This window comes from Accipiter gentilis, chromosome 32 (assembly GCF_929443795.1).
Source record: "Accipiter gentilis chromosome 32, bAccGen1.1, whole genome shotgun sequence".
NCBI lineage: Eukaryota > Metazoa > Chordata > Aves > Accipitriformes > Accipitridae > Astur > Astur gentilis.
This window is the reverse complement of record NC_064911.1, coordinates 12,656,430-12,675,984: the sequence shown is the minus strand read 5'-3', so window position 1 is coordinate 12,675,984 and position 19,555 is coordinate 12,656,430. Positions and strand designations below refer to the sequence as shown.

The following is a 19,555-nucleotide window of genomic DNA, read 5'->3' as shown; positions in this document are numbered from 1 at the left end:
ATGGGGATAACCGGACTTAGCCCATTGCAGATTGCATTACAGCATTGCAGATGGAGCTCACCGGTGCCTTGTGCGGTGGCAGCCCGTGCGCAGCCTCTTCTGGAAATGCCTTGCCTTTGAAAACGCACCATTGGGTTGCACGTGCCTTTTTCTCTGTATGTGTGCCATGAGTGGTTCCTCATGAACACTGTGGTCAGCTGGCCTTCAGAAATCCTTTTCCTCCACTATTATTTGCAAATTCAGGAGCTTGAAACTTCTGGCATTGGTCCCAGAAGCATGACCTTGAATTTGGTACTATTGAGTTTCATTGCATATCTATTATTGCACATTTCAATGCCGTATACTACTATTTTTGAAGGTTATTAGGAGTGTAGATGCTTGAATACAAAGTGGTTCCAAGAGTTTCACACCACTGCTGTGTGTGGTGACTAATGAGCTTGTAAATCACTTTTTAATTCTTTCCAAGTTTCCTTACTGCTAAATCTTAACTTTGTAATACCAGCAGATAAACAAACTGATAGCTTTTCTTTTCCTCCAGTTCCTACAGTAAGAAATCGCTCTGGGTCTCATGCTGCTGTGTTATACTGAATATCGCTATATATACTATGTTACTGACTCTCAGTATTGAGAGGAAGCTGTGTAAGATCAGCAAAGTCATAATTACAGAAATGTAATAGCCATATGGATAGTGGCAGACTAGTGCCTAGTTAAGGCTGGAATTAGACTGGTACTGCTCTGCATCTTCCCAAGAGTTTTTGTCCACCCAACAGGCCTGGTTGCTGCCTTTTCCCTGCGGGCACATTGCTGGTGATGGTGCAATGGAGAATCCGTTTTCCACGTGCTGACTATGCACGTGTGTTAGATGGGTGCAGTAATTCCCTGGAGGAGCTTCCTCTCCTAAACTGCATTGCAGCAACTCCCTTCAGAGTTGTTTTGCAGAGTCTTTGCTGACTGTATCTGGTCTGACAACTTTTATGGTGTGTGCTGTCATCCAATGTGTGTGCTAGTGCAAAAGAGTATGGTTTTTTCTGTGCTCAGGATGCACACGTTATGTTTTCTGCTACTCTAGAGCTGGATGAACTGCACCACATGGTCACTGTACGCTCACTGCATGTTGTAGTTTTTGTTTTATTCCTCTTGAGAGATGAAGAAGTTTTGATGGTTCGCTTGGGTTTAAGATGGTGTAGTATGATGCTGTAGTTTGTTGCTACATGCCTGAAGACTGTTACGCATGTGGGGAGGAATTCTTGTGCTGTCTGATGCTCTGAAACTACCAAAACTCCTTCATCGGAGACTTTCTCAAAGTCCTCCCTGCCTTAGTCCTGAGGTACAAGGAATTCTTTCCACTGAAGTCTAGATCATTCTTGTGCCAGCATGGGCTTTGAACGTAGTGCGAGGCTGACGGCCATGGATAGCACTAGAGGCTGTTTTTCAGGGTGTTTCATTTTCTTCACATAAGGATTATAGAAGTTTAGATTTTCATGGATTTATTAGGAGGCAAGCAATCAACAAGAGCATTTAAGAAACAATAAAGGATTTAAATAGGGGATATTCTTGTTTCAAAACATCTAGTCTTGATTATCTTGCATTTTTTATCTTTTGAAGTCTTATATCTCAGTAAAATTGGACAACTGTTTTAAAGTTTGAGGTCAAACTGCATTATGCTGCGTAAACCACATTTCTGTCATCTTTGTGTATTGCTGCTGCAGGGGTTTGAAAGTGTGAATATGAGGGACAGCTGCTGCATTTAAGCTTCCAAAAACTTTCAGGTCCCATAGGTAAATATTCTCTGGCTATATCAGTTTACTGATGATCAGTTAGTTCCTTCTATTCTGCTATATATAGTACTAGACCTTCAAAACAAGCCCTGTTTCTTTGGTTAGGAGTGTGATTTCTCATTGATATTGAACTGAGAATACACCTATTTAAAGTTATACTTGTTGAAGGCTTGGCGTTGAGAGCGGCGATGCGGCAGGGCAGTGCCAGGCTGCAGGCGATGCTGCGTTCCGCTCTCCAGGCTGGTGTCGGAGGAGAGCTGTGCTAGCAGCTCGGAGGTCATCGGTGGACAAAATGATTGACTTGTTTAAAGGACAGGCTGTTACAGGGCTGCTTTGTCTGACTGTCGAAATCTTCAAAGGGGCAAGTTCCCGTTCTTCACTTGGGACCAGAAGGCAGAGCCTGGAAATCCAGTGCTGAGACTAAGAGGCCACCACGGGAAATTGCTCCATCTCTTGAAGCCCATCAATGAATAGCAGAAAGGCAGAGCTTGAAGAGGGCCACAGCTCTCCTGTGATGTGGCTCCTGTAGTCGAGAATGGTCGTTCCCTGGACGTCAGTCCTGACAGTGACTCTCAAGCTCTGTGGCAATGTTTTTGTCCACCAGTCACTGCGTTGCCCAAGAGGAATAGAAAAGCAGGTGGGCACTGTCGTCTTTGAGAGCAGAAGACGTAAACAAAAGTCTTCTCTGGTGAAACAGACACTGACTCAGGGTGACTGGTGAGGTGGGATGCTCTCCCTTCTGCGTTCATCCATACCGAGGATGCCAGGGCTGGATTCCACGCTCTGCCCGCTCTTAAATCTAGACGGTGACGTCATTGCCTCTCATCAACTCCACCCATCCCAAAGGCTGCCTGACCCATTAAGACTGGTTTGAATTAGGCTTAATCTGAATGCCAGAAGGTTTGCTTCTCCTTTTGTCACGTACAGGAACACCATCTCTGCTTTCCCGTCCCTTAGCCTTTTGCTGGGCTGAAATCCAGTTGCAGTGTGGTGGGCACTCCTTGAATGCTGTGAGTTTGGGTGGCATTCATGGATAAGCCATATCCAGACTTTGGTAGCAAGAGTAGATGTCTAGCCAAATACCAGACAGACTAGGCCCTCTTCAGAGCAAATACACGATGGAGGAAGAAGGCTATTCAGAAGAAAAATTGAGGAAATAACGGCTTAGCTGCAGATGAGGTTTCAGCAGTGCAGGTGCAGCATCTGCAGCGTCCTGGAGGTGTGTTGACCAGGTGCATGCTGCAAAAATGCTGCCTCACTGCTGCCTCAGGTCTCTGTGGCTGTCAGCATGTACCTCTTGGAAGGGGACGGAGACAGGGAAAGTGAAACGCCCGCCGGTGCTGTGTCCAGCTCGAGCAGCATTCTCGGTCCTGGCTTTGCGCCTTAGCCTTCGCCCAGCTGCTGGCCCTTGAAAACTGAGCTCCGTGAGCCCGATTTGTGACAAGGGAGGCTGTGGCTGCCCACCGTCTGTAACCACGGCTCAACAGAGGAGCTGCGGGTGAGGGGAGGTGAGGCTCGATCCTGCTTCCATCATAGCTTGGGCAAAAAGGTGACCCACAGCTAGCCACCCGCCTGAGGTGCGTGGTCCAGCCTGATGCAGGCTCCAGCTCTGCAGAGGCTCTGGCTACTGAGCAGGTCAAAGCTGAAGCCGTCCAGCCGCTCTCCAGAAACAGCCTGTGCCCCCACAAGCTCGGTCCGAGGCAGGCTTGCCCCCCACCAGCCTGGTTTTTGTTCCGGTGGCCACAAGACCACCGTGCAGGTTCTTCACAAGTGACCACAATTGACATGCGTAGGAGCCGCGGCACGTGCGATGAATCAGTATTCGGGAAGCGCGAATGGCCGCAGGGCTCTGAGCCGTGCTCCACAAGCTAACGATGGGTGCTGAAGGCACCTCCTTTCTCTAATTATGCGCTTTAGCTTGCAGAGTGGGCTGCTGCTTTTGATGTCTCCAAACTGTAAGTTCTTTTTCCTTAGACGTTCAGTCATGCATATTTAAAGCTACGTTTCAAGAAATTAGGTCTGAAAATTCCCAGCAGAAATGTATTTTTGCATTTTATTTTTATCCAGAGATGACCACATTTTTGTCTGCAGCTGACTTAAAAGATAAATCAATTAATAGAGCCACTGGTGACTAAACTGTAAAACAGAAAATTTTCTCTCATTTAATGAAGTGTCTTACATAAAAATAAGCATAAGGCTTGTGATGAAGAACTTAATTTTACTAAGATTTCCAAGTATTTTTCTTTAAGTACAAGGTGTAATAAAGCTGAGTTTTCACCGTAAGAATGTGACTGTTTATTATGACCATTCATTACGTGCATGGTCTTAGGACGGAGATCAGGTCCCAAATCTCATTATTCTTCCTCAATCTTTCTACAAGTGGCATGTAATTAATTATTTCCTTATAGGAAAATTCTATAGGAATAGGTATTTACTACTGTTTTAGCAAGAAATGATTAGTTTTGAGCCATGCTGCAAGGGTGTTTTCAAGCTCTTTTGTTGTGTGTGTGTCCCCCCCTCTTTGTTAGTGTTTTTAGGACTTCGTGGGCTAAATCCAGTTCTTCATCCTGCAGCAAACAAAATGACTCTGATGTTTTCTTCCCTGCTGTTCATTCAGTGATCATTGGCCTCTTCTCCTGGCTGCAAGGAGAACGTTGCAATCACCTCCCTGTGATTTTGCACCTGTTTTTCCTACAAAATAAGTGACACAGGCCTGACTGTCATTTCTGCCCTGGCCTGCGTGGAAAGTGTTATTAAACTGTGGTGTATGGTTAGTGTATAGATGAGTGGGGGTGCTGGGAAACAGCTGGGTTGTATATACAATTTGCATTTCCCTCCTTGTAGTTGATAGAGACACTGTTAAAGTTAGGGGTAAGTACACACTCTGTTGTTTGCAGAGTCAGTGGTGAGGAGCCAGATCAAAGCCATAATAACTTAGTGTTCACTTTGGCACCTACCTGAGAGTCAGTATTTTACTTTCTTTTCATAATTTTTTCTACCAGCGCTAAAATTTGACCTCTGAGGACACTAATCTGGTGGCAGCTCACTCAGGACAATTATTCATGTACTTGTAATAGCGTCCCAGCAAGGAAAAGCACTGAACCTTAACAACATTTTTGAAAAGGAAACAGGATAGAAGTCCACTTACAGAAAGAAGCTGTGCAGGAACAGGTTGTTAAGCTTGACATCAGTGTGTCTAATCAAAATCTCCATAGTATTTCAGGGCAAATCTGGTGACTGTCCCCTGGCCCAGGTGCACTAGATACTCAGCTCTGACCGGGTGGCAACACGAGAGCAGAGGCAGCATCCCCATTGCCGTAGTTTGCACGTGGTGGTAGGTTTCTGCAGGGAGGGCACGGGCCAGTAGTTTTAATACATAAGAATCGCAGGTTTGGATGGAAACAGCGAGAGCTGTGGTGGATAATCAATTTTGTGACAGCAGCTGGTACTAGATGGATGCAGAGCAGCAGGGATCATAACTCAAATAGATTGCTGGGGCGAAGGGACGAAGCAAGACCCGTTGTGCTGGACATCCTGCATGTGCACTGGGAAGAGACAGCCCTGCGCCCAGAGACTTGCAGCCTACCCAGGTGAGTCAGGCAATGGATAGCAGAGAGGAATGTAATCTAGCAAATTAATTTTACGGCATTTTTTTTCTTTAAATCCTTTTGGCTGGATTTTCTTAGGAAGGCATTATTTAGATGGGAAACTCTGGCAGGAAAGGAGGAGAAGAAGAGGAGGGATGGGCCTGAGTTAGAAGAGGAGGGAGACAAAAAATTGTCATGTCAGGTACACCGGGGATGTATTAAGAAATGGTGATGTCAGGGACTGGAAAGCGCTAGAACAGTTATGTACCAGAATGGCTTTTGAAGGTGTTTTCTCCTAACACACTGACCTTTACAGACTGTCCCTCAGTTTGCAGATGGTCCCAAAGTTGTTATTAATTGTCTTGCAACTTTTTTCTGAGTAGAGTATTCACTGAGGAGAGTATAATTATAGCGGATTTTAAAAACAGACAAGGAAGTCTTAGAAAAGAAACATTTTTTTCTGTCTATCATCAGAAGTTTGTTTGGTTTTTTTAAAGCATCTTCATTTTTAGTGGAAATGCTAGGCAGCACCATTGGTGACTATACCTTTGGTGGTGGTTTTGTGTTTGACTTCTTTTTTCTGTCAGTGGCCATAATTTTTTTTTTCTTTTCCAAAGGGGAGGTAAGGACATGAAAGCGTTGCCTTCTTCCAAAGATAAAGCTCATGACACCCTCATTTCTTATTAGCTCCAGCAGAGGTCGATCCTGTGCAAAAGGTAACCCAAGTTGGTTTTGTAGGTGTGAAGATCACCAGATGTGAGAATAGAGAATTCAGCTGTGTTGCTGGCTTACGTGCATCTTCATGTTGCATCATATCTTTTCTTATTGCTTTGCTCCTGCCTGTGAAGAGCTGACACTGAAGCTCAAAGGAAGATTTATGTTTGTTTTAGTCGCCTGCCTGCCTGATGAGAGCCCAGAGGCTGAGGCAGGAGAGGATTCAAAGCCAGCTACTCCCATTGGCAGGCTGTAAAGCAGGAACATTTTGAATGTGATCCCTTGCCTATTTTGGGAAAGTTATAAAATTTTCAGAGGTAGGCCAGTTATTTTTAAGCCTCTCTGGACATGCTTTTAACGCAGGATTTGTTCTGGATGCTGTCAAGGTCGACCGTTTTCTTCGTGAAAAAGTTTCCTGCCTTTGGGGAAATGTCTGGTAGATCTAATTAGCTGTGTGCCTTGGTCCTCTCTCATTTCCTCACAGCCTGCTAAACCTATTGCTAGACCTTTCAGCTTCAGCCAAGATGGATTGCATTAGTTCTTGTCTGCCTTCCCCTGGCTTCATCCATTTTATGTACAGGCTTTCTCTGGCCTGTTTGAGGAGAAGATTGCAGTAGAGCTGTGCAGACGCAGCGTACCTCTACCAAAATGCAGGGAGGCTGGTGTTTGGAAAGGAAGTATTGGAATCAAGGAGCTGAAAATATCAGCAACATGGGTATTTTCCTTGCATCTGACTCTTTGCTGCTGCTTTGGATCTCTTTTTAAGTTGCACACATTTTAAATTCATTTAGCAAAATTGCAAATATGAAATGAAATAGAAAAGTGATACTTGAGATCCTGATTAACGAAGCTGCCCTCCTGCATCGCAGTTCTGTGGATAAAGAACCAGTCCGGGGAGATGCTGAGCTCTTCCTGCTGCTTTTGGAAGCAGTAGGGATTGCTGTGTGCTCTGTATCAGTCAGGACGGGGTTCCAAGTTTTATTTTGGCAGAGCTTAAGAATCAAAATAGCTGACATCTGTAATGAACAGGAGGACATGAATTATGTAGACAAATAAACTAGCAATTACTGCTGCACATTTATCTTCACCTCTGTAAATGATAAACTTTAAATGTTCCATATGGAAGCCTTGTGTATAAATTAGTTTCTCTGCATTTGGGCCTCTTGAATCTCTGTGGATGCGAGGTGTAGTAGCTTTCATATCTCCTATCTCAGTTTAAGGCAGCAGCTGCCTTTGTACTGTACTACGAATGCTCTGTGGGATTTGAGGTATGAAGACAACAGGCTCGGTTAAGATGTAGCATGCATTCAGTTTAAAGGAGTACATAGTGTTTCCCTGCCTAATTCTGACAGAATTAAAGATAGCGCACTTTTGAAAGTTATTCTCCGAATCCTCTTCTCTTATTTACATATTTCGCTGCTGTTACCCAGAAGGAGGGGGCTGATAGTTTAATCTTTGTCTTGGCACTATTAAAAGAAGTAATTCTTAGACATTTTTTCTGTTGCCCTTTTTTGAGAAACTGCATGTGTTTAGCATTAGTTCTGACTGGAGCAATGCCCAATGTTACCAGAATATCACTCTCCCTGCCTCCTATAAAGCTGCAGCACATACCCTTGTATTAACGCAGTTGGCCACATCTTTGCCCATGTGTCTCTTAAAAGCAGGTGGTTTATTGGACAAGTGAAGTTAGACCTAACTTTCGGTTCAGTTGTATTTCTGCCTGCCTGTAGCATGTTAACTTTTTCACCACATCCAATCAGCTCCAGAACCGGGGGCAATACTGCAGATAACATTGGAAACATCTGCGCTAACGCTGAAGGAAGGCAAAAGAGCTAGAAAGTCTGCCTTTGACCGAAATCGCTGACTGGTGGGATGTCTCTGTGATACCATGCTTGACGAGAGGCAGGGCAAGGCAAGGAGAGATGCTTTGGTGGTCCATGCACAGCCTTGCTGTCCTACTGACAATCCCCAGTTCGTTCAGATGTGAGAGTGAATGTGTGGTACACGAAGTAAATGTGAGATTCACAGAGATGTTAGCTGGGAAGGAGCGGGGGAGCAGAACGGTGCTTGGGAGGACAGTGAGGTTTGGCCATGATGCGCATGGCCACAGCAAGGGGTAGAGATGATTGGGGGATATTTTTCCCCAATGTTTTTGTTGGGTTTTTTTAAGCCAGAACATGCCAGTTCACCTAGAGTAAAAAACTCCATGGGAACATCCTGATTTCAGTGGAGTTTTTCTGAGAAAATGATCAGGTGGCCTACCTGCTTCATTTCCTGCCATCTCATCAGTCGAGATTTTCTGGGATGTGTTTGCCGAGCCCGAGTTCAGACGCAATGAAATGTGAGACCTGCTAGCGCTGAACAATGCAATTTCTAGTTGCGTGTAGTCTTTACAATCCTCGCTCTATTTGGATATCTCCTATGTTGGTTTTTTTTTAACCTTTAAAATGTTTGACCTAGATAAAGGGCAGGCCTAATAATGTTTTATTGAATGCTACATCTCAGGTTTCCTGGCTGAGGAAATGTGAGTCTAGGGGCTTCCACTGCAGTGAATTTTTGTAAGGAAGACATGATCTACCTTTGATGAAATCCAGGATGAAATAGCTTTCTAATAATGTTGAAGGCAGGAGGAAGAGCACAGAAAAGAACCAGAAGTTGCAGGGTAGGTTGGGGTTTTTTTTTCCTTTTCTGGTCCCAAAAAGAAATAGTGATTCCAGGTTGCTGGTCTTGAAAGGGCGCTGCAGTAACGGCGTATCAAAGGGTGTCTTAATTTTCCCAGCTTCCCTCAGTTTGGCATCCGTGAGCCTGGAGCAGGTATCAGTAACTTGCACAACTTTGCCCTGCTGAGACTGACGGCAACTTCTCCCACCCAGGGGCAAGCAGGAGAAGCTAGCCACGCTGCCCGATCTGGTGCTGGGCTGTGCTGGCAGGGGACAGGAGCAGCCCCGGGAGCCTCAGCCTGCGGCCACTGTGTTCAGAAGAGTTGGTTGCCCCTTATGCTGGAGCAGCACAACAGCAACGCCGGCAGTGGGGCCATCACCAGAGCAAAATAAGAACTGCTTTGGTGGCGGCCGCTAGCAGGAGGTGCTGTGGGTGGTATCGGGGATGGAGCACGAGACTTTCATGGCTGGGATGTTCCCTGGCGGGGTGGACTCCGAGGCCCGGGGCTTTCCCGACAGCAGCTGGAAGGAGAGCACTGTATGTCAGGAGGCGAAATGAAGCGCTTTTTGGCCTGGAAGCATGTGCAGAAAGGGAGCATCCATCAAAATAGCATGAGAGGTGGGACAGTTTGCAAGCATCAAAAAGAGGTGACAAAAACCAGCACAAACTGCTTGCAAGGCCATTTGTGGTCTTGAAACCTGTCTGACTTTCTGGGGCTTGTTATGGCAGTAGGAACTGGGCCTGAGCATGGATAAACCAGGCGTGCCCTGGCTGCTGGTACAGATCTCTCTCTAATGATGCTGTCTGTTTGGGGATGGATGCGTGCTTTGACTGTTTTATCCAGGTGTGGGCTATTACTGCTTAAACCAAGGTTTGTATAAAGTCCAAGGAAAATTTCAGAGCTCTCTTCTGAATCAAAGCATTGGGTATGTTTGTGACAGGCCATGAATCCTGGTATTTTGGGGTTTTTTTCTCTTTCACTTTGCCTTAACCACACCAGAGAACGGCACAAAAAGCTGGATATCCTCATCATGTAATAATCACACCTTCCGTTTTTCTGTCCACCTGCGAGTTTCACATCCGTAAGAACTGAGGGTGCATTTCACCTGCCTGGCTCTGTTTGTGTGCAGTGTAGATGGCTCTGCCCTTGGCCCCCTGTCCCCTGTGGGACCCAGCGCTGTGACTAAATGGGTGCTCAGAGATCTGCTTTAGGAGGGCAGGGTCTCCATGTCAGGGGGTCCCAGCAATGGTGGCAAGTGAGCAAAGCTCCCCGATGCAACTGGGAGCCCAGGCACTGCCAGCCCACCCCTGGAAGTTGCTCCATGGGCTTCGTTCATCCTGCCCCGAGGGCAGCAGCGTGCCCACGGGCTGCCCCTCGCCCTCCTGCCTCTCCGGGAGCCTCTGCCTTGCACTGCGCCATGGACACAGACCCGTCATTAGCCACTGGGCAAGGGGATGGTGCGGTACGTGACGGCTGGTAAATATTGAAAATGACTGAGCTACCTAGGCAGCCCTTCTCTGTGCATCCTTCCTCCGATCGGCCGCCTCTGTGCGTACTCAAACTCTGAGCTTGAAACCATAAAAAAAAAACCAACAGCCCACGAAGTCAGAGATGCTTGAGGGAGGTGGCGAAAGCCAGGATTGCATTCACCATATCAATGCTTGTCACAACTGGTGTTGCATAAAATGGGGCCAAAGCTCAGAGAGGCTGCTCTGACCCTTCTGACCCCCGGGGGCTGTGGGGGGAATGGGGTCCCAGCCCTCCAAAGAGCAGCTACTGACAGTTCTCCCACAGCTCCTTACATTTGGGCAGGATCTCTCCTGTAGTTGCTTTTTAGAAGCAAACTTTTTTTTTTTTTTTTTTTTGCCTTTGCTATGGCTTATTTTTCTGTACCGCTCCAGACATCTCATTTGAGGCATTGTAGGCTCTGCAGCTGCCAGTTCATTTCTTCTGTGTCTGCTGAGGACCTGGAGTGGGGTTGTGCCACCCTTTCAGCGTAGGCTGTAGTTGTCATACCATTTCCATACCATTCACCCTCTTAATCCTTGGAGGGGCCACACAAAGGCCAGGTTTTGCTGTAGAAGCCCACCGATGGAGTGGGACTGCTGCTCTCTCACTCCATGTGTGCTGGCTGTTGCAGGTGTTTATAAATAAAGCTGCTCTGGATGGTGAATCCTGGCTCAGGGAGGGCTCTAAAAGTCGAAAGGCTTTCGGTCACTCTCCTCTGACTGCCAGGATATCTGAAATACCTCCAGGAGAAGAAGTATTGATCATATCCACATATCTCTCTGCCACTGTTTATCTCGATGATTTCCTGGTAATTTTCCATTTCGCCACTGAATTCTATGATCACGGTCTGAATGGAAATGTTACAGTGGGAAGGGAGTGGGGAAGACTGGGGGGAGACTTTTCATTGCAGGAGGTGCTCTGAGTTTTCTTTTAGACCTTTCAGATGCAAACGGACCCACATCACCTAGCTCTTGCACCCACAGGGCCTGACCCACAGGTCACACTGGACACAGAATTAGGCTGGCGTGGTGGTTTCAGGTCAAATGAAGGAATTGCTTCGTTAATCAGGTACAACCGTACAACGCTTATTTCCACAGCCTGTTGGGGCAAGAGGTAGAGTAGGAGACGATGCGTGTAGTGATGGTGAGTGGCAGGCGCGGTGTGTATTCCCGCTGCCTTGTTTTCAGGACAGCGCTATCCCAGTGTTCTCTCTGCTCTTGTCCCTCCTGCTTTTAAAAAAAAACAACCTAAAATCCAAACCGAACAAGAGTCCAGTACATTGATTGTTCCCTTGGTTGCGTGATGGAGCAGAGACATAGGGATAAAAAGTGTGTCTTGAAAATAAGGAAACAAGGTTTGCCTCTGGGTGGAGGTTGGTGTTAGTCATACCGCTGCTCGTGCTCTGTTAAATAAAGGTCATGAAAATGTTTGCAGGGAAGTCTTCTGGTTTTTCCTCTTCATGAGCGAAATTCCAGCTGGCGCTGCTGCAACCCGAGGCATGTCTGCAGCGTGTCTTTGTGGAAACATCCCGTCCTCTCTGCACAGTGCCAAGCTTGCTGGGGGTTTAGACCTCCCCACAAACTGAGGGATTTCCTTAAATCCATGTAAATCGGAGCTCTATTAAGAAGCAGAAGGGGAATAAAACACACGAGAAGCTTTGCTCCTTTTTTCCAAAGTCTGTGTGTACCATAAATTGGATAGGGCCCCCTGAGACAGGGGGAAACCAAACTCTTAAAACGCATAGTAAAGGGTTAGTAATTGTTTCAAACAGCCGACTAAAAATGCTTTTTATTGCAAGGCTTGAGTTCTCTTTCAAATGTGAAGCTGTTTGTTCATTTTGGCAGTGAAGGCTGCTTTTATGTCTCCCTGGGGACAGTGGTAAAACTTTCAGCAGCTCAGGCACAGAAACCAGCCCTTTGTCGAACTGGAGGCGAGAAACCAAAAGTTGTTCTGCGGATTTCCGAGTCCCCCACAGCTCGCTTTCGGACTTTGCTGATTAATCTGCACCCTCTGAAAAAGCTTTTGTTAGGGAGAAGAGGGAGAGAGGTGAAGACAGTGTTGTGTGTGGATGGAACCAGACTCAGCAGAGGCATTTGATGCCTGTGGGTATGTAAGCTACTTGGTGATTTTTTTGACATTCAGCTGTTAGTTGGTGGGCTACAAGAGCAAGGAATCAGCACTTTTCACGCAGTTGCACTGAAAGATGGACAGGAGCCAGATGTATTCCTATTGCTACGGTGGGCAGGAGAGGAGAAATCTCTGCTAATCCTGTCCCCAAGATGTGAGAGAAATGCCGACACTTGCCGTGGCTCGTCGGGGGATCAGGGGACGCTTAGGGAGACAGAGGGACCTGATGGGTTTCCCTGGCAGTGCTGCACTCCAGTGTGCTCTGAGTGGGAGCCAGGTCGGGGCATGTCTTCCCTACAGCTCTGGGAGGTGTTGGGGAAGGAAGGGAATGAACTGGGAAGTGCCAAAATTGCCCGGTGAGATTATTTTCTCTCTAGAATAGAAAGGATCTCCTCTCTCTGAGGACACGTTAATTTGCTTTTGTCTGCCTGCTCCCCTCTCCTGTTTCTCTCCTTATTCTCTCTTTTTTTGGTTTATTCTTTTTCCCTGCATCCCTCCCCCTGTATCTTTCTTCAGAGCATCTGTTTTGTATTCTCCCTCCTCCTGGTATTTTCCTTAGGTGGCTCTGATTATTCAGCAGCTCTGCTGAACGCAGTTCCCTCTCCAGAGAGGGAGAAGTGCTGCACCAGAGTAGCACTTGCTGCCGCTGCCGCAGACATAGGTCGAGCAGAGGACGGGCTCCTTTTTGCCTGCTAGTGCCGAGCAGCAGGACGGTGGAAAGGCACGGTGGGAAGGCAGTGATGGGGGTACACCCTGCCTAGTCCTTTTTGAGCCAGCCTAGGTAAAAAAGGTGCTTTCCTTTTTTCCTTCGAGAAGGCTTTCCCTGAATTAATTCACATCGACCTGTATGGAAAGTAGCTGAAAGATCTTACAGCGTAGCTCAGCTGGGATTTTTTAGGTGCAACATAACTGTGAACAAGGATCCCCTCCACAAACAACTGGAGGGCAACCCTGCTGTAATAGTGTTGAATTTCAAGATTTCACAGCAGTATAAAAATGTTCACAAGAGAAAACTTGGAAAGCGAACACAAGAATACTGTCGGGACATTTCTTCTGCTCCTGCCCCTCGGCAGTGGCCAGGAGGAGCTAGTAAGAAGTGTGGGGGGAATTCAGGAAGCGTTTGCAGATCTGGCACTCCGGACAGGCCCTTCGTGTCCCACCTTTGGACGCGCTGTGGGAATATTTACGTGTGTACAGTCTTGAAGCAGGCGTGTCAGCATCAGGAGATGACTAACAGATGCTGCAGGCATCGTCCCTGTTGTGGCCACCGCTCGATGTCGGCGTACGGCACACCATGGGCTTCCCCCGCGTCCCTGCTGGTGCTGGGAGCTTGCGTGCCCCGGCTGCCCTGCGGCATGGCTGTCTCTGCTTGAACATCTCGGGCAAGAGGCTGGGTGCTCCCAGGGCCCACTGGTGTCCTCCCACTCCATGCTCACGGGGGGGAAAGCTTCTGCGCAGCCAGCGGGGTCTCTTGCTATATAGCCTGGGGAAAGCTCACTAGCCAGAGTAATGCACTGCAAGGGATGCTCGTGTGCCTGAAACTTTGGCGTTAAGAAGGTTGGGACATCAAACAGCAGGTTTTTTTGGTTCAGGCAGTTTTTGTGGCAAAATTGTTGGGCAGTTATTGTTGGGTTTTGGTAGGAGTGATGGAGTTGGCCGCCTCTCTCAGTGTGCTGTAGGAGCAGAGAGCCCGTTCCTGCAGGTGGTACACTGCATCCTCCCTTGGCAATCGTCAGCTTTGTGGTGATTAGTCCTAGATGTTTGTCCTCTGGTGGCAGTCTTAATGTAACATCTCCAGATGGTGGAAATTAATTTTCTCTGTCCATCCCTCTGGAGTTAGTAAAAGTCTTGAGTCTTCCTTCTGCCAACACAACAGCACCAATAAATCCCTTCAGGATTACTGTGTATTGAACTTGGATGCCTTCCCTGGTAACTCCTGACGGCTTCCTCCTCTTGCTTTGCAGATCACAGGCGTTATCCTTCTCGCAGTTGGCGTCTGGGGCAAACTCACCCTTGGCACATACATCTCTCTCATTGCTGAGAACTCCACCAATGCCCCCTACGTGCTCATCGGAACGGGTACCACAATCATTGTCTTCGGCCTTTTCGGCTGCTTTGCCACTTGTCGTGGCAGCCCATGGATGCTGAAACTGGTAAGCATGCCAAAGTGCCTTAAGCAACAGGGGAAGAGGTTTTGTCGATGTTTTGGGATTCCCCCTACCCCCTGCCAAGCTTCACCAGATGTTAACATGTTTTTTTAGGCACATAAGCTAGATTTTATTGATCTTAATGTTCAACACGTGTGTCTTTTGGACAAAGAAGGGGAAAAAAAATCTTTGCCAAAACCAGTTGTTGATTGAGTATGAATGAATTCTGCTACTGCACGGCATACAGGCCCATGTGTGGTTGGGAGCAGGGTGAAATGCTCTGTGAGTAACTCTACAATCGTTCTGTTTTTCTCTGAGCCAGGTGATAGGTATATTTACAATCTTAAAAATGTCCAAAGTTCATTTCAAGTATATTTTGAAGGGGTCATTTTAATACTCTCATGTGAAATCTATGGAAAAAACAGTAGATACCTTCTAAAAGCACACCAGCCTTTCTTTTTCTTCTAACATTCACTAGAATAAAACAAGTCAACCCCAGAAAACAAAGCTCTGTATGGTATGTTTGTCCTCATCTCAAAAGCAGCATGGACTCAAGGCACACTAAGCAGAGGTACAGCAGCTGTCTTTCAGTCCAGTTTAAAATCTCTCCCTATAAGCTTCTCTGTTCCGAGTTTTCCAGCCCACCTTAAAATGCAAAGTAACTATAGATTAAGCAAACCTGTATGATAAACTGTGTTTCTAGGAATATTCAGGAGCAAAATGCTGCATGTGTAATGATTTGAAGGGTGGAAATAGCACTTGTAGCACTGAGATAGTGGAAAAGGGCTTGACAGTACAATGCATCTCCTGCTACAATATTTTGGGGCTGATTTTCTAAGGAGATGGGACAATTCTTCTCCAGTTTGAACTGTATTTTAAGAAAGCACCTCTTAAAGAGAGTTAATTTCCTCAACTGATGGCACAGTAGGGGAGAGAGAGCAGCTGCAGATCGATCAGCAGGTATATGCTGGTGGCCAGTCGGCATGTGCCTAATGCTGTTGTAGGTGCACCGCTGCTGTCTCTTGCTGGTGATGTGCTGTCAGGGCACGTGTAGAGGCTTGTCAGAGCTACTGCAGTCCAGATGGGAAAGGGATAAAGGTGAATGGTGATATAAATCCATAGGAAATCAGGCTCTGTTAGTTGCTCTGTAAGTCATGTCACTTTTTTAAAGGTATGCCCCTAACAGTGGCATGTGCTGTTCCAAGCATATGGTTTTATTTTCATTGTACATGTAAGAAATGTTTCAAAACTTTATTTCTCTCCTGAACAAACTACAGGCAGTGAATTGACAGCTGCATTAATTGGAGAGAATGATTTTTCTAGTTCTGCCTTCACTGTCGTCCTCCCTTCTCCAACAACCTTCCATTAAAAATAAATTTTCCTCTTTCCACTAAATCCTGCTAGGACTGAATTTAATTTAAAATGTTTCCTTTTTTAATTCGCTGATATTTAGCATGTGGAGAAAAAAGGTAATTTTCCTTCCAGAAGATTAAGCCCCAACTTCAACTTTTACCATCCCACTTTGCATTTTTTTCTTTACCTTCTTTATTTCTGCTTAGATGTATTTTTAATAGCTTGTGAGTGTCTACACTGAAAGCACTGTTTTCAAGGTTTATTTAGCTCTGGATGCAAATGCTGGTCCTAAAGCCAAACATGGGCCTTGGCTCAGCAAAGTATTTGAGGCATCTGTCTAGTGTTACAGTGAGAATATTTCCAATTAAGTCAGTGGTTCAGTTCATCATTGGAGAAATTTCAAGAATCAGGCAGCAAATCCCAGTCTAGCAGTGAGATAGATAAACATGAACCAAAACACCTGGAGAAGCCTATTTACTTTAGCAGAGTGCCATGCAAACATGAGGGGTCTGTGTGTATTCTTTACTGCAAGATCAAAACCTGAGTGACTTGGATCCATCTTTGGCATGTGAGCGTGTTTTAATTTATATGAGAACACTAAGAAATGTGGGAACAGAAATGTCAGAAAAGTCAGTAATTAGACAATACATATCATTTGTGAGTTGTATAAACACATATAACATATTCAGGCAATAACCTGTATATCACCTCCAAAAGACCTTTGGTTTCTTTACATCTTTAAAGAGTGTCTAGAGCAGAAAGTTAAATTTTTTGTGATAACTGAGCGGTATCTGTGCTAAGACAAGAGCCTGTCACGTTCTGACTTTTCTTGCCTCCTTCCTTTTCAGTATGCCATGTTCTTGTCCCTGGTGTTCCTGGCTGAGCTAGTGGCTGGCATTTCAGGGTTTGTGTTTCGCCACGAGGTATGTGGAAATGTGCTGAGTTTGCATATGGCAGTGCCTTCCTGGGCAGGAGCTGCTGAGAAGTTCTCTGGAGCGTGGAGAATGTGTAGGTCGCTGAGCTCGGCGGCTCCATACACATCTCCAGGGATGCGGCTGATGTGCAACAATAACATGTACAGCTCTTAAAAACTGATGTGATTCCAAATGAAGGGATTTAGCCAAAGCTCTTGGCCTCAGCTGCCTGATAATTTACTCTGGAGCTATCGTTTTTTGTGTGTCCATCATGTAAGATCTTCTTTACTCTTTTACATATGCTGAGGACTGCAAAATAGATTAAATACTTTTCTTAAACGCAGCTTCTTCAGCCAGGCAAGTGCTTGTTTATATAAGGCAGAGAGCAATTCTGCATCAGACCAGACTCGATGTTTTGTAAATCTTTTTTTTTGGGGGGGTGGGAGGGAGTGGGATGGGATTTTGTTTCTATCCTGAGAATAAGGAGAGATTAGAAATAGAATGAGGTAGGAAACTGGGACAGGAAGAAGCTTTAAAAAAGCATGATGGTCTAGATTTGTAGTAGTACTTCTGCTTTATCCACTGTAATCAGGTCTACCTCTGGCTTCAAGTCCATGAACCTACATGCCATTAGTGCTGAAGCAGGACAATCCCAGAGACCCTCTTTGTCTCTTCTCTTTGTATTAACTGGTTTTCTAGCCTCCTCTTTTGACATGAGATTTCCCTTGCTATAAGCTTTTCTGTTATCTACCCTTGCAAGTGATGGATAGGTTTTAATTTGATCCTGAAATACCTCCTCAGTGTCAGGCTGCTGCTCCCTTTTAGGAGAGGCAGTCTCTTGCGAAGGTCACAGCCATGTGGGTTGCCCAAATCATCTGCTACCCAGCCTCTTTACCATCCAAAGTGCCTTTTCTAGTGATGTGCCTGACCTTCTCCAGCTGAGAGACCTCTTGTTCCTTACGCAAACACCTTTGGTGCTGGGGACGAGGGTTGCTGCCCAGTTGGGGAATTCACATCTTCTTTTGATGCCACTGGCTTCTGTCACCAGACTTAGTGCTGGAACAAAGTGTTTTTGGAAAAAGCATTAAAGGATATCTTTCTTATAGGTTAAGTCATTTTCTGTTTTTTAAAATGTAGCAGTTTGCTGGGGTAGTTTTCTTTCTATGTCCAATAGACCCCACTTGAAAAAGGGCATAAATGACGCCTGGCAGTTAAGAGGGAGCTCTGCCAGCTCTGAAAACACACTTAAAAATGAGTGGGAAGGGGTAGTTTGGGTGCCTTGTTAGGTTTGGAAATGCATTTGCTTCCTGCGAAAACTGCTCCAGATGTTATGCTTTTCGTTGCTCATGTGTGCTTGTTTTTTCCTCACCCTCATAGATCAAGGATACTTTCCTTAGGACATACACTGAAGCAATCCAGAATTACAACAAGAATGATGAACGGAGCCATGCAGTGGATAACGTACAGGAAAGTGTAAGTCTAAAATTGGATATTAAAAATTAATAAAGAGAGACAAAGCATACATTCAGATTTGATCACAGAACATGAAGTGTGGATGGTTCAATCTGCAAGCTGTATATTGCAAGCAAAATTAGAGGCTGGCAAAACTGATCTAAAGAAAAAGTATTTCAACTGATATGCTCGTGCAAGATGCCTAAGTTTTAATGAACAAGCTGTCTAATAAAGACAGGGCCTGTCGCACTTGCTTGTTGTTGGACCCAGATCTTGAGTTAGGTTTAGGGGCCAGTTTTATCCCTTAAGAACACACCTTGTTCTTAAGGGAATCTGTCAAGGGGACTATGAAATGTAAATTTCAGCTGGATGAGACAGGATTTTATAGTCTAGCATCCTGTATCACTGAAAAACTGCGTCAGTTCTCTTCACAAGTACAATGACAGGCTGGCCAAGGACACCTAGTGAGTTAAGGGGAGAAACAGAGTGTATTTTCTCCAGAGGAAAAGGGTGTGGAGAAATGTGCTGCTGAGGTCGGCAATGAAAGCTGTTCTCTGGCCATGCTGGAAGGATGGATTAGGTGCTTGGTGGAAGAGCCTTTCTGACCCACGCAATGCAGTAGCAGGGCAATGGGAGGTTGCTTTGCCTTCCAGCAGGGCACAGGGCACGAGTGAATGCTACAGAATGGCCAAACTAGTCGGAGATGCCAACCAAAAGGGACCAAGTCCACCAACTACAACACAGAGAGATAAAATTCACATTTAAATTCCTACTGGAAACTGTACCATAGCAAGCAGCTATCCCTTCAGCTCACAATACATTCATATGATTGTAACTTGCTGAACAGCTGAAATTTTAATGTAATTGTACTGATGACTTCTATATTAGACCCCTCAGTGTGTTTGAAACTGTGCCTGTAACCTGTCTTCTCTGGGTTAGCAGATTACTGCACTGCTCTGAACTGAGTATATTCTGCCATCAGATTGTCTGTTTGCCTAATGTTAACCTGTGTTTTGAACTTCTGGTTCCTTGGAGTTGGCTAAAATAATAGTTTTGAGTAATTGTTCGGTGTTTCTGTCGTAGCAAAATGTTCATTTCATTTGTAGCTCTGTTTTTACAGGAACTGCATTTACAAGCCCTTTTCATGCAGAAAATTTAGGACATACTCCATATCTTTGAGTGAATGTCTTATAGCTTAGCATCTAGAGCAGAACATCCCTTCCAACTTACGTTTTTTCAGCTGATTTCATAGACACTCTCTATGAACATATGGTCTCCTATTCATGGCTCAGTGAATTTTCCTAGAAATTAT

The 19,555-nt window shown here is 45.7% G+C and overlaps 1 protein-coding gene across 1 annotated transcript in view; it reads left to right on the top strand.

The window, feature by feature from the left end:
* Positions 1 to 19,555, top strand: part of TSPAN7 (tetraspanin 7) — a 98,658-nt gene that overhangs the window by 64,522 nt on the left and 14,581 nt on the right. Inside the window, exons 2-4 of the mRNA XM_049835364.1 lie at positions 14,342 to 14,530; positions 16,726 to 16,800; positions 18,169 to 18,264. Coding sequence (XP_049691321.1) covers positions 14,342 to 14,530; positions 16,726 to 16,800; positions 18,169 to 18,264 — 360 coding nt within the window. The remainder of the gene's footprint in view (positions 1 to 14,341; positions 14,531 to 16,725; positions 16,801 to 18,168; positions 18,265 to 19,555) is intronic.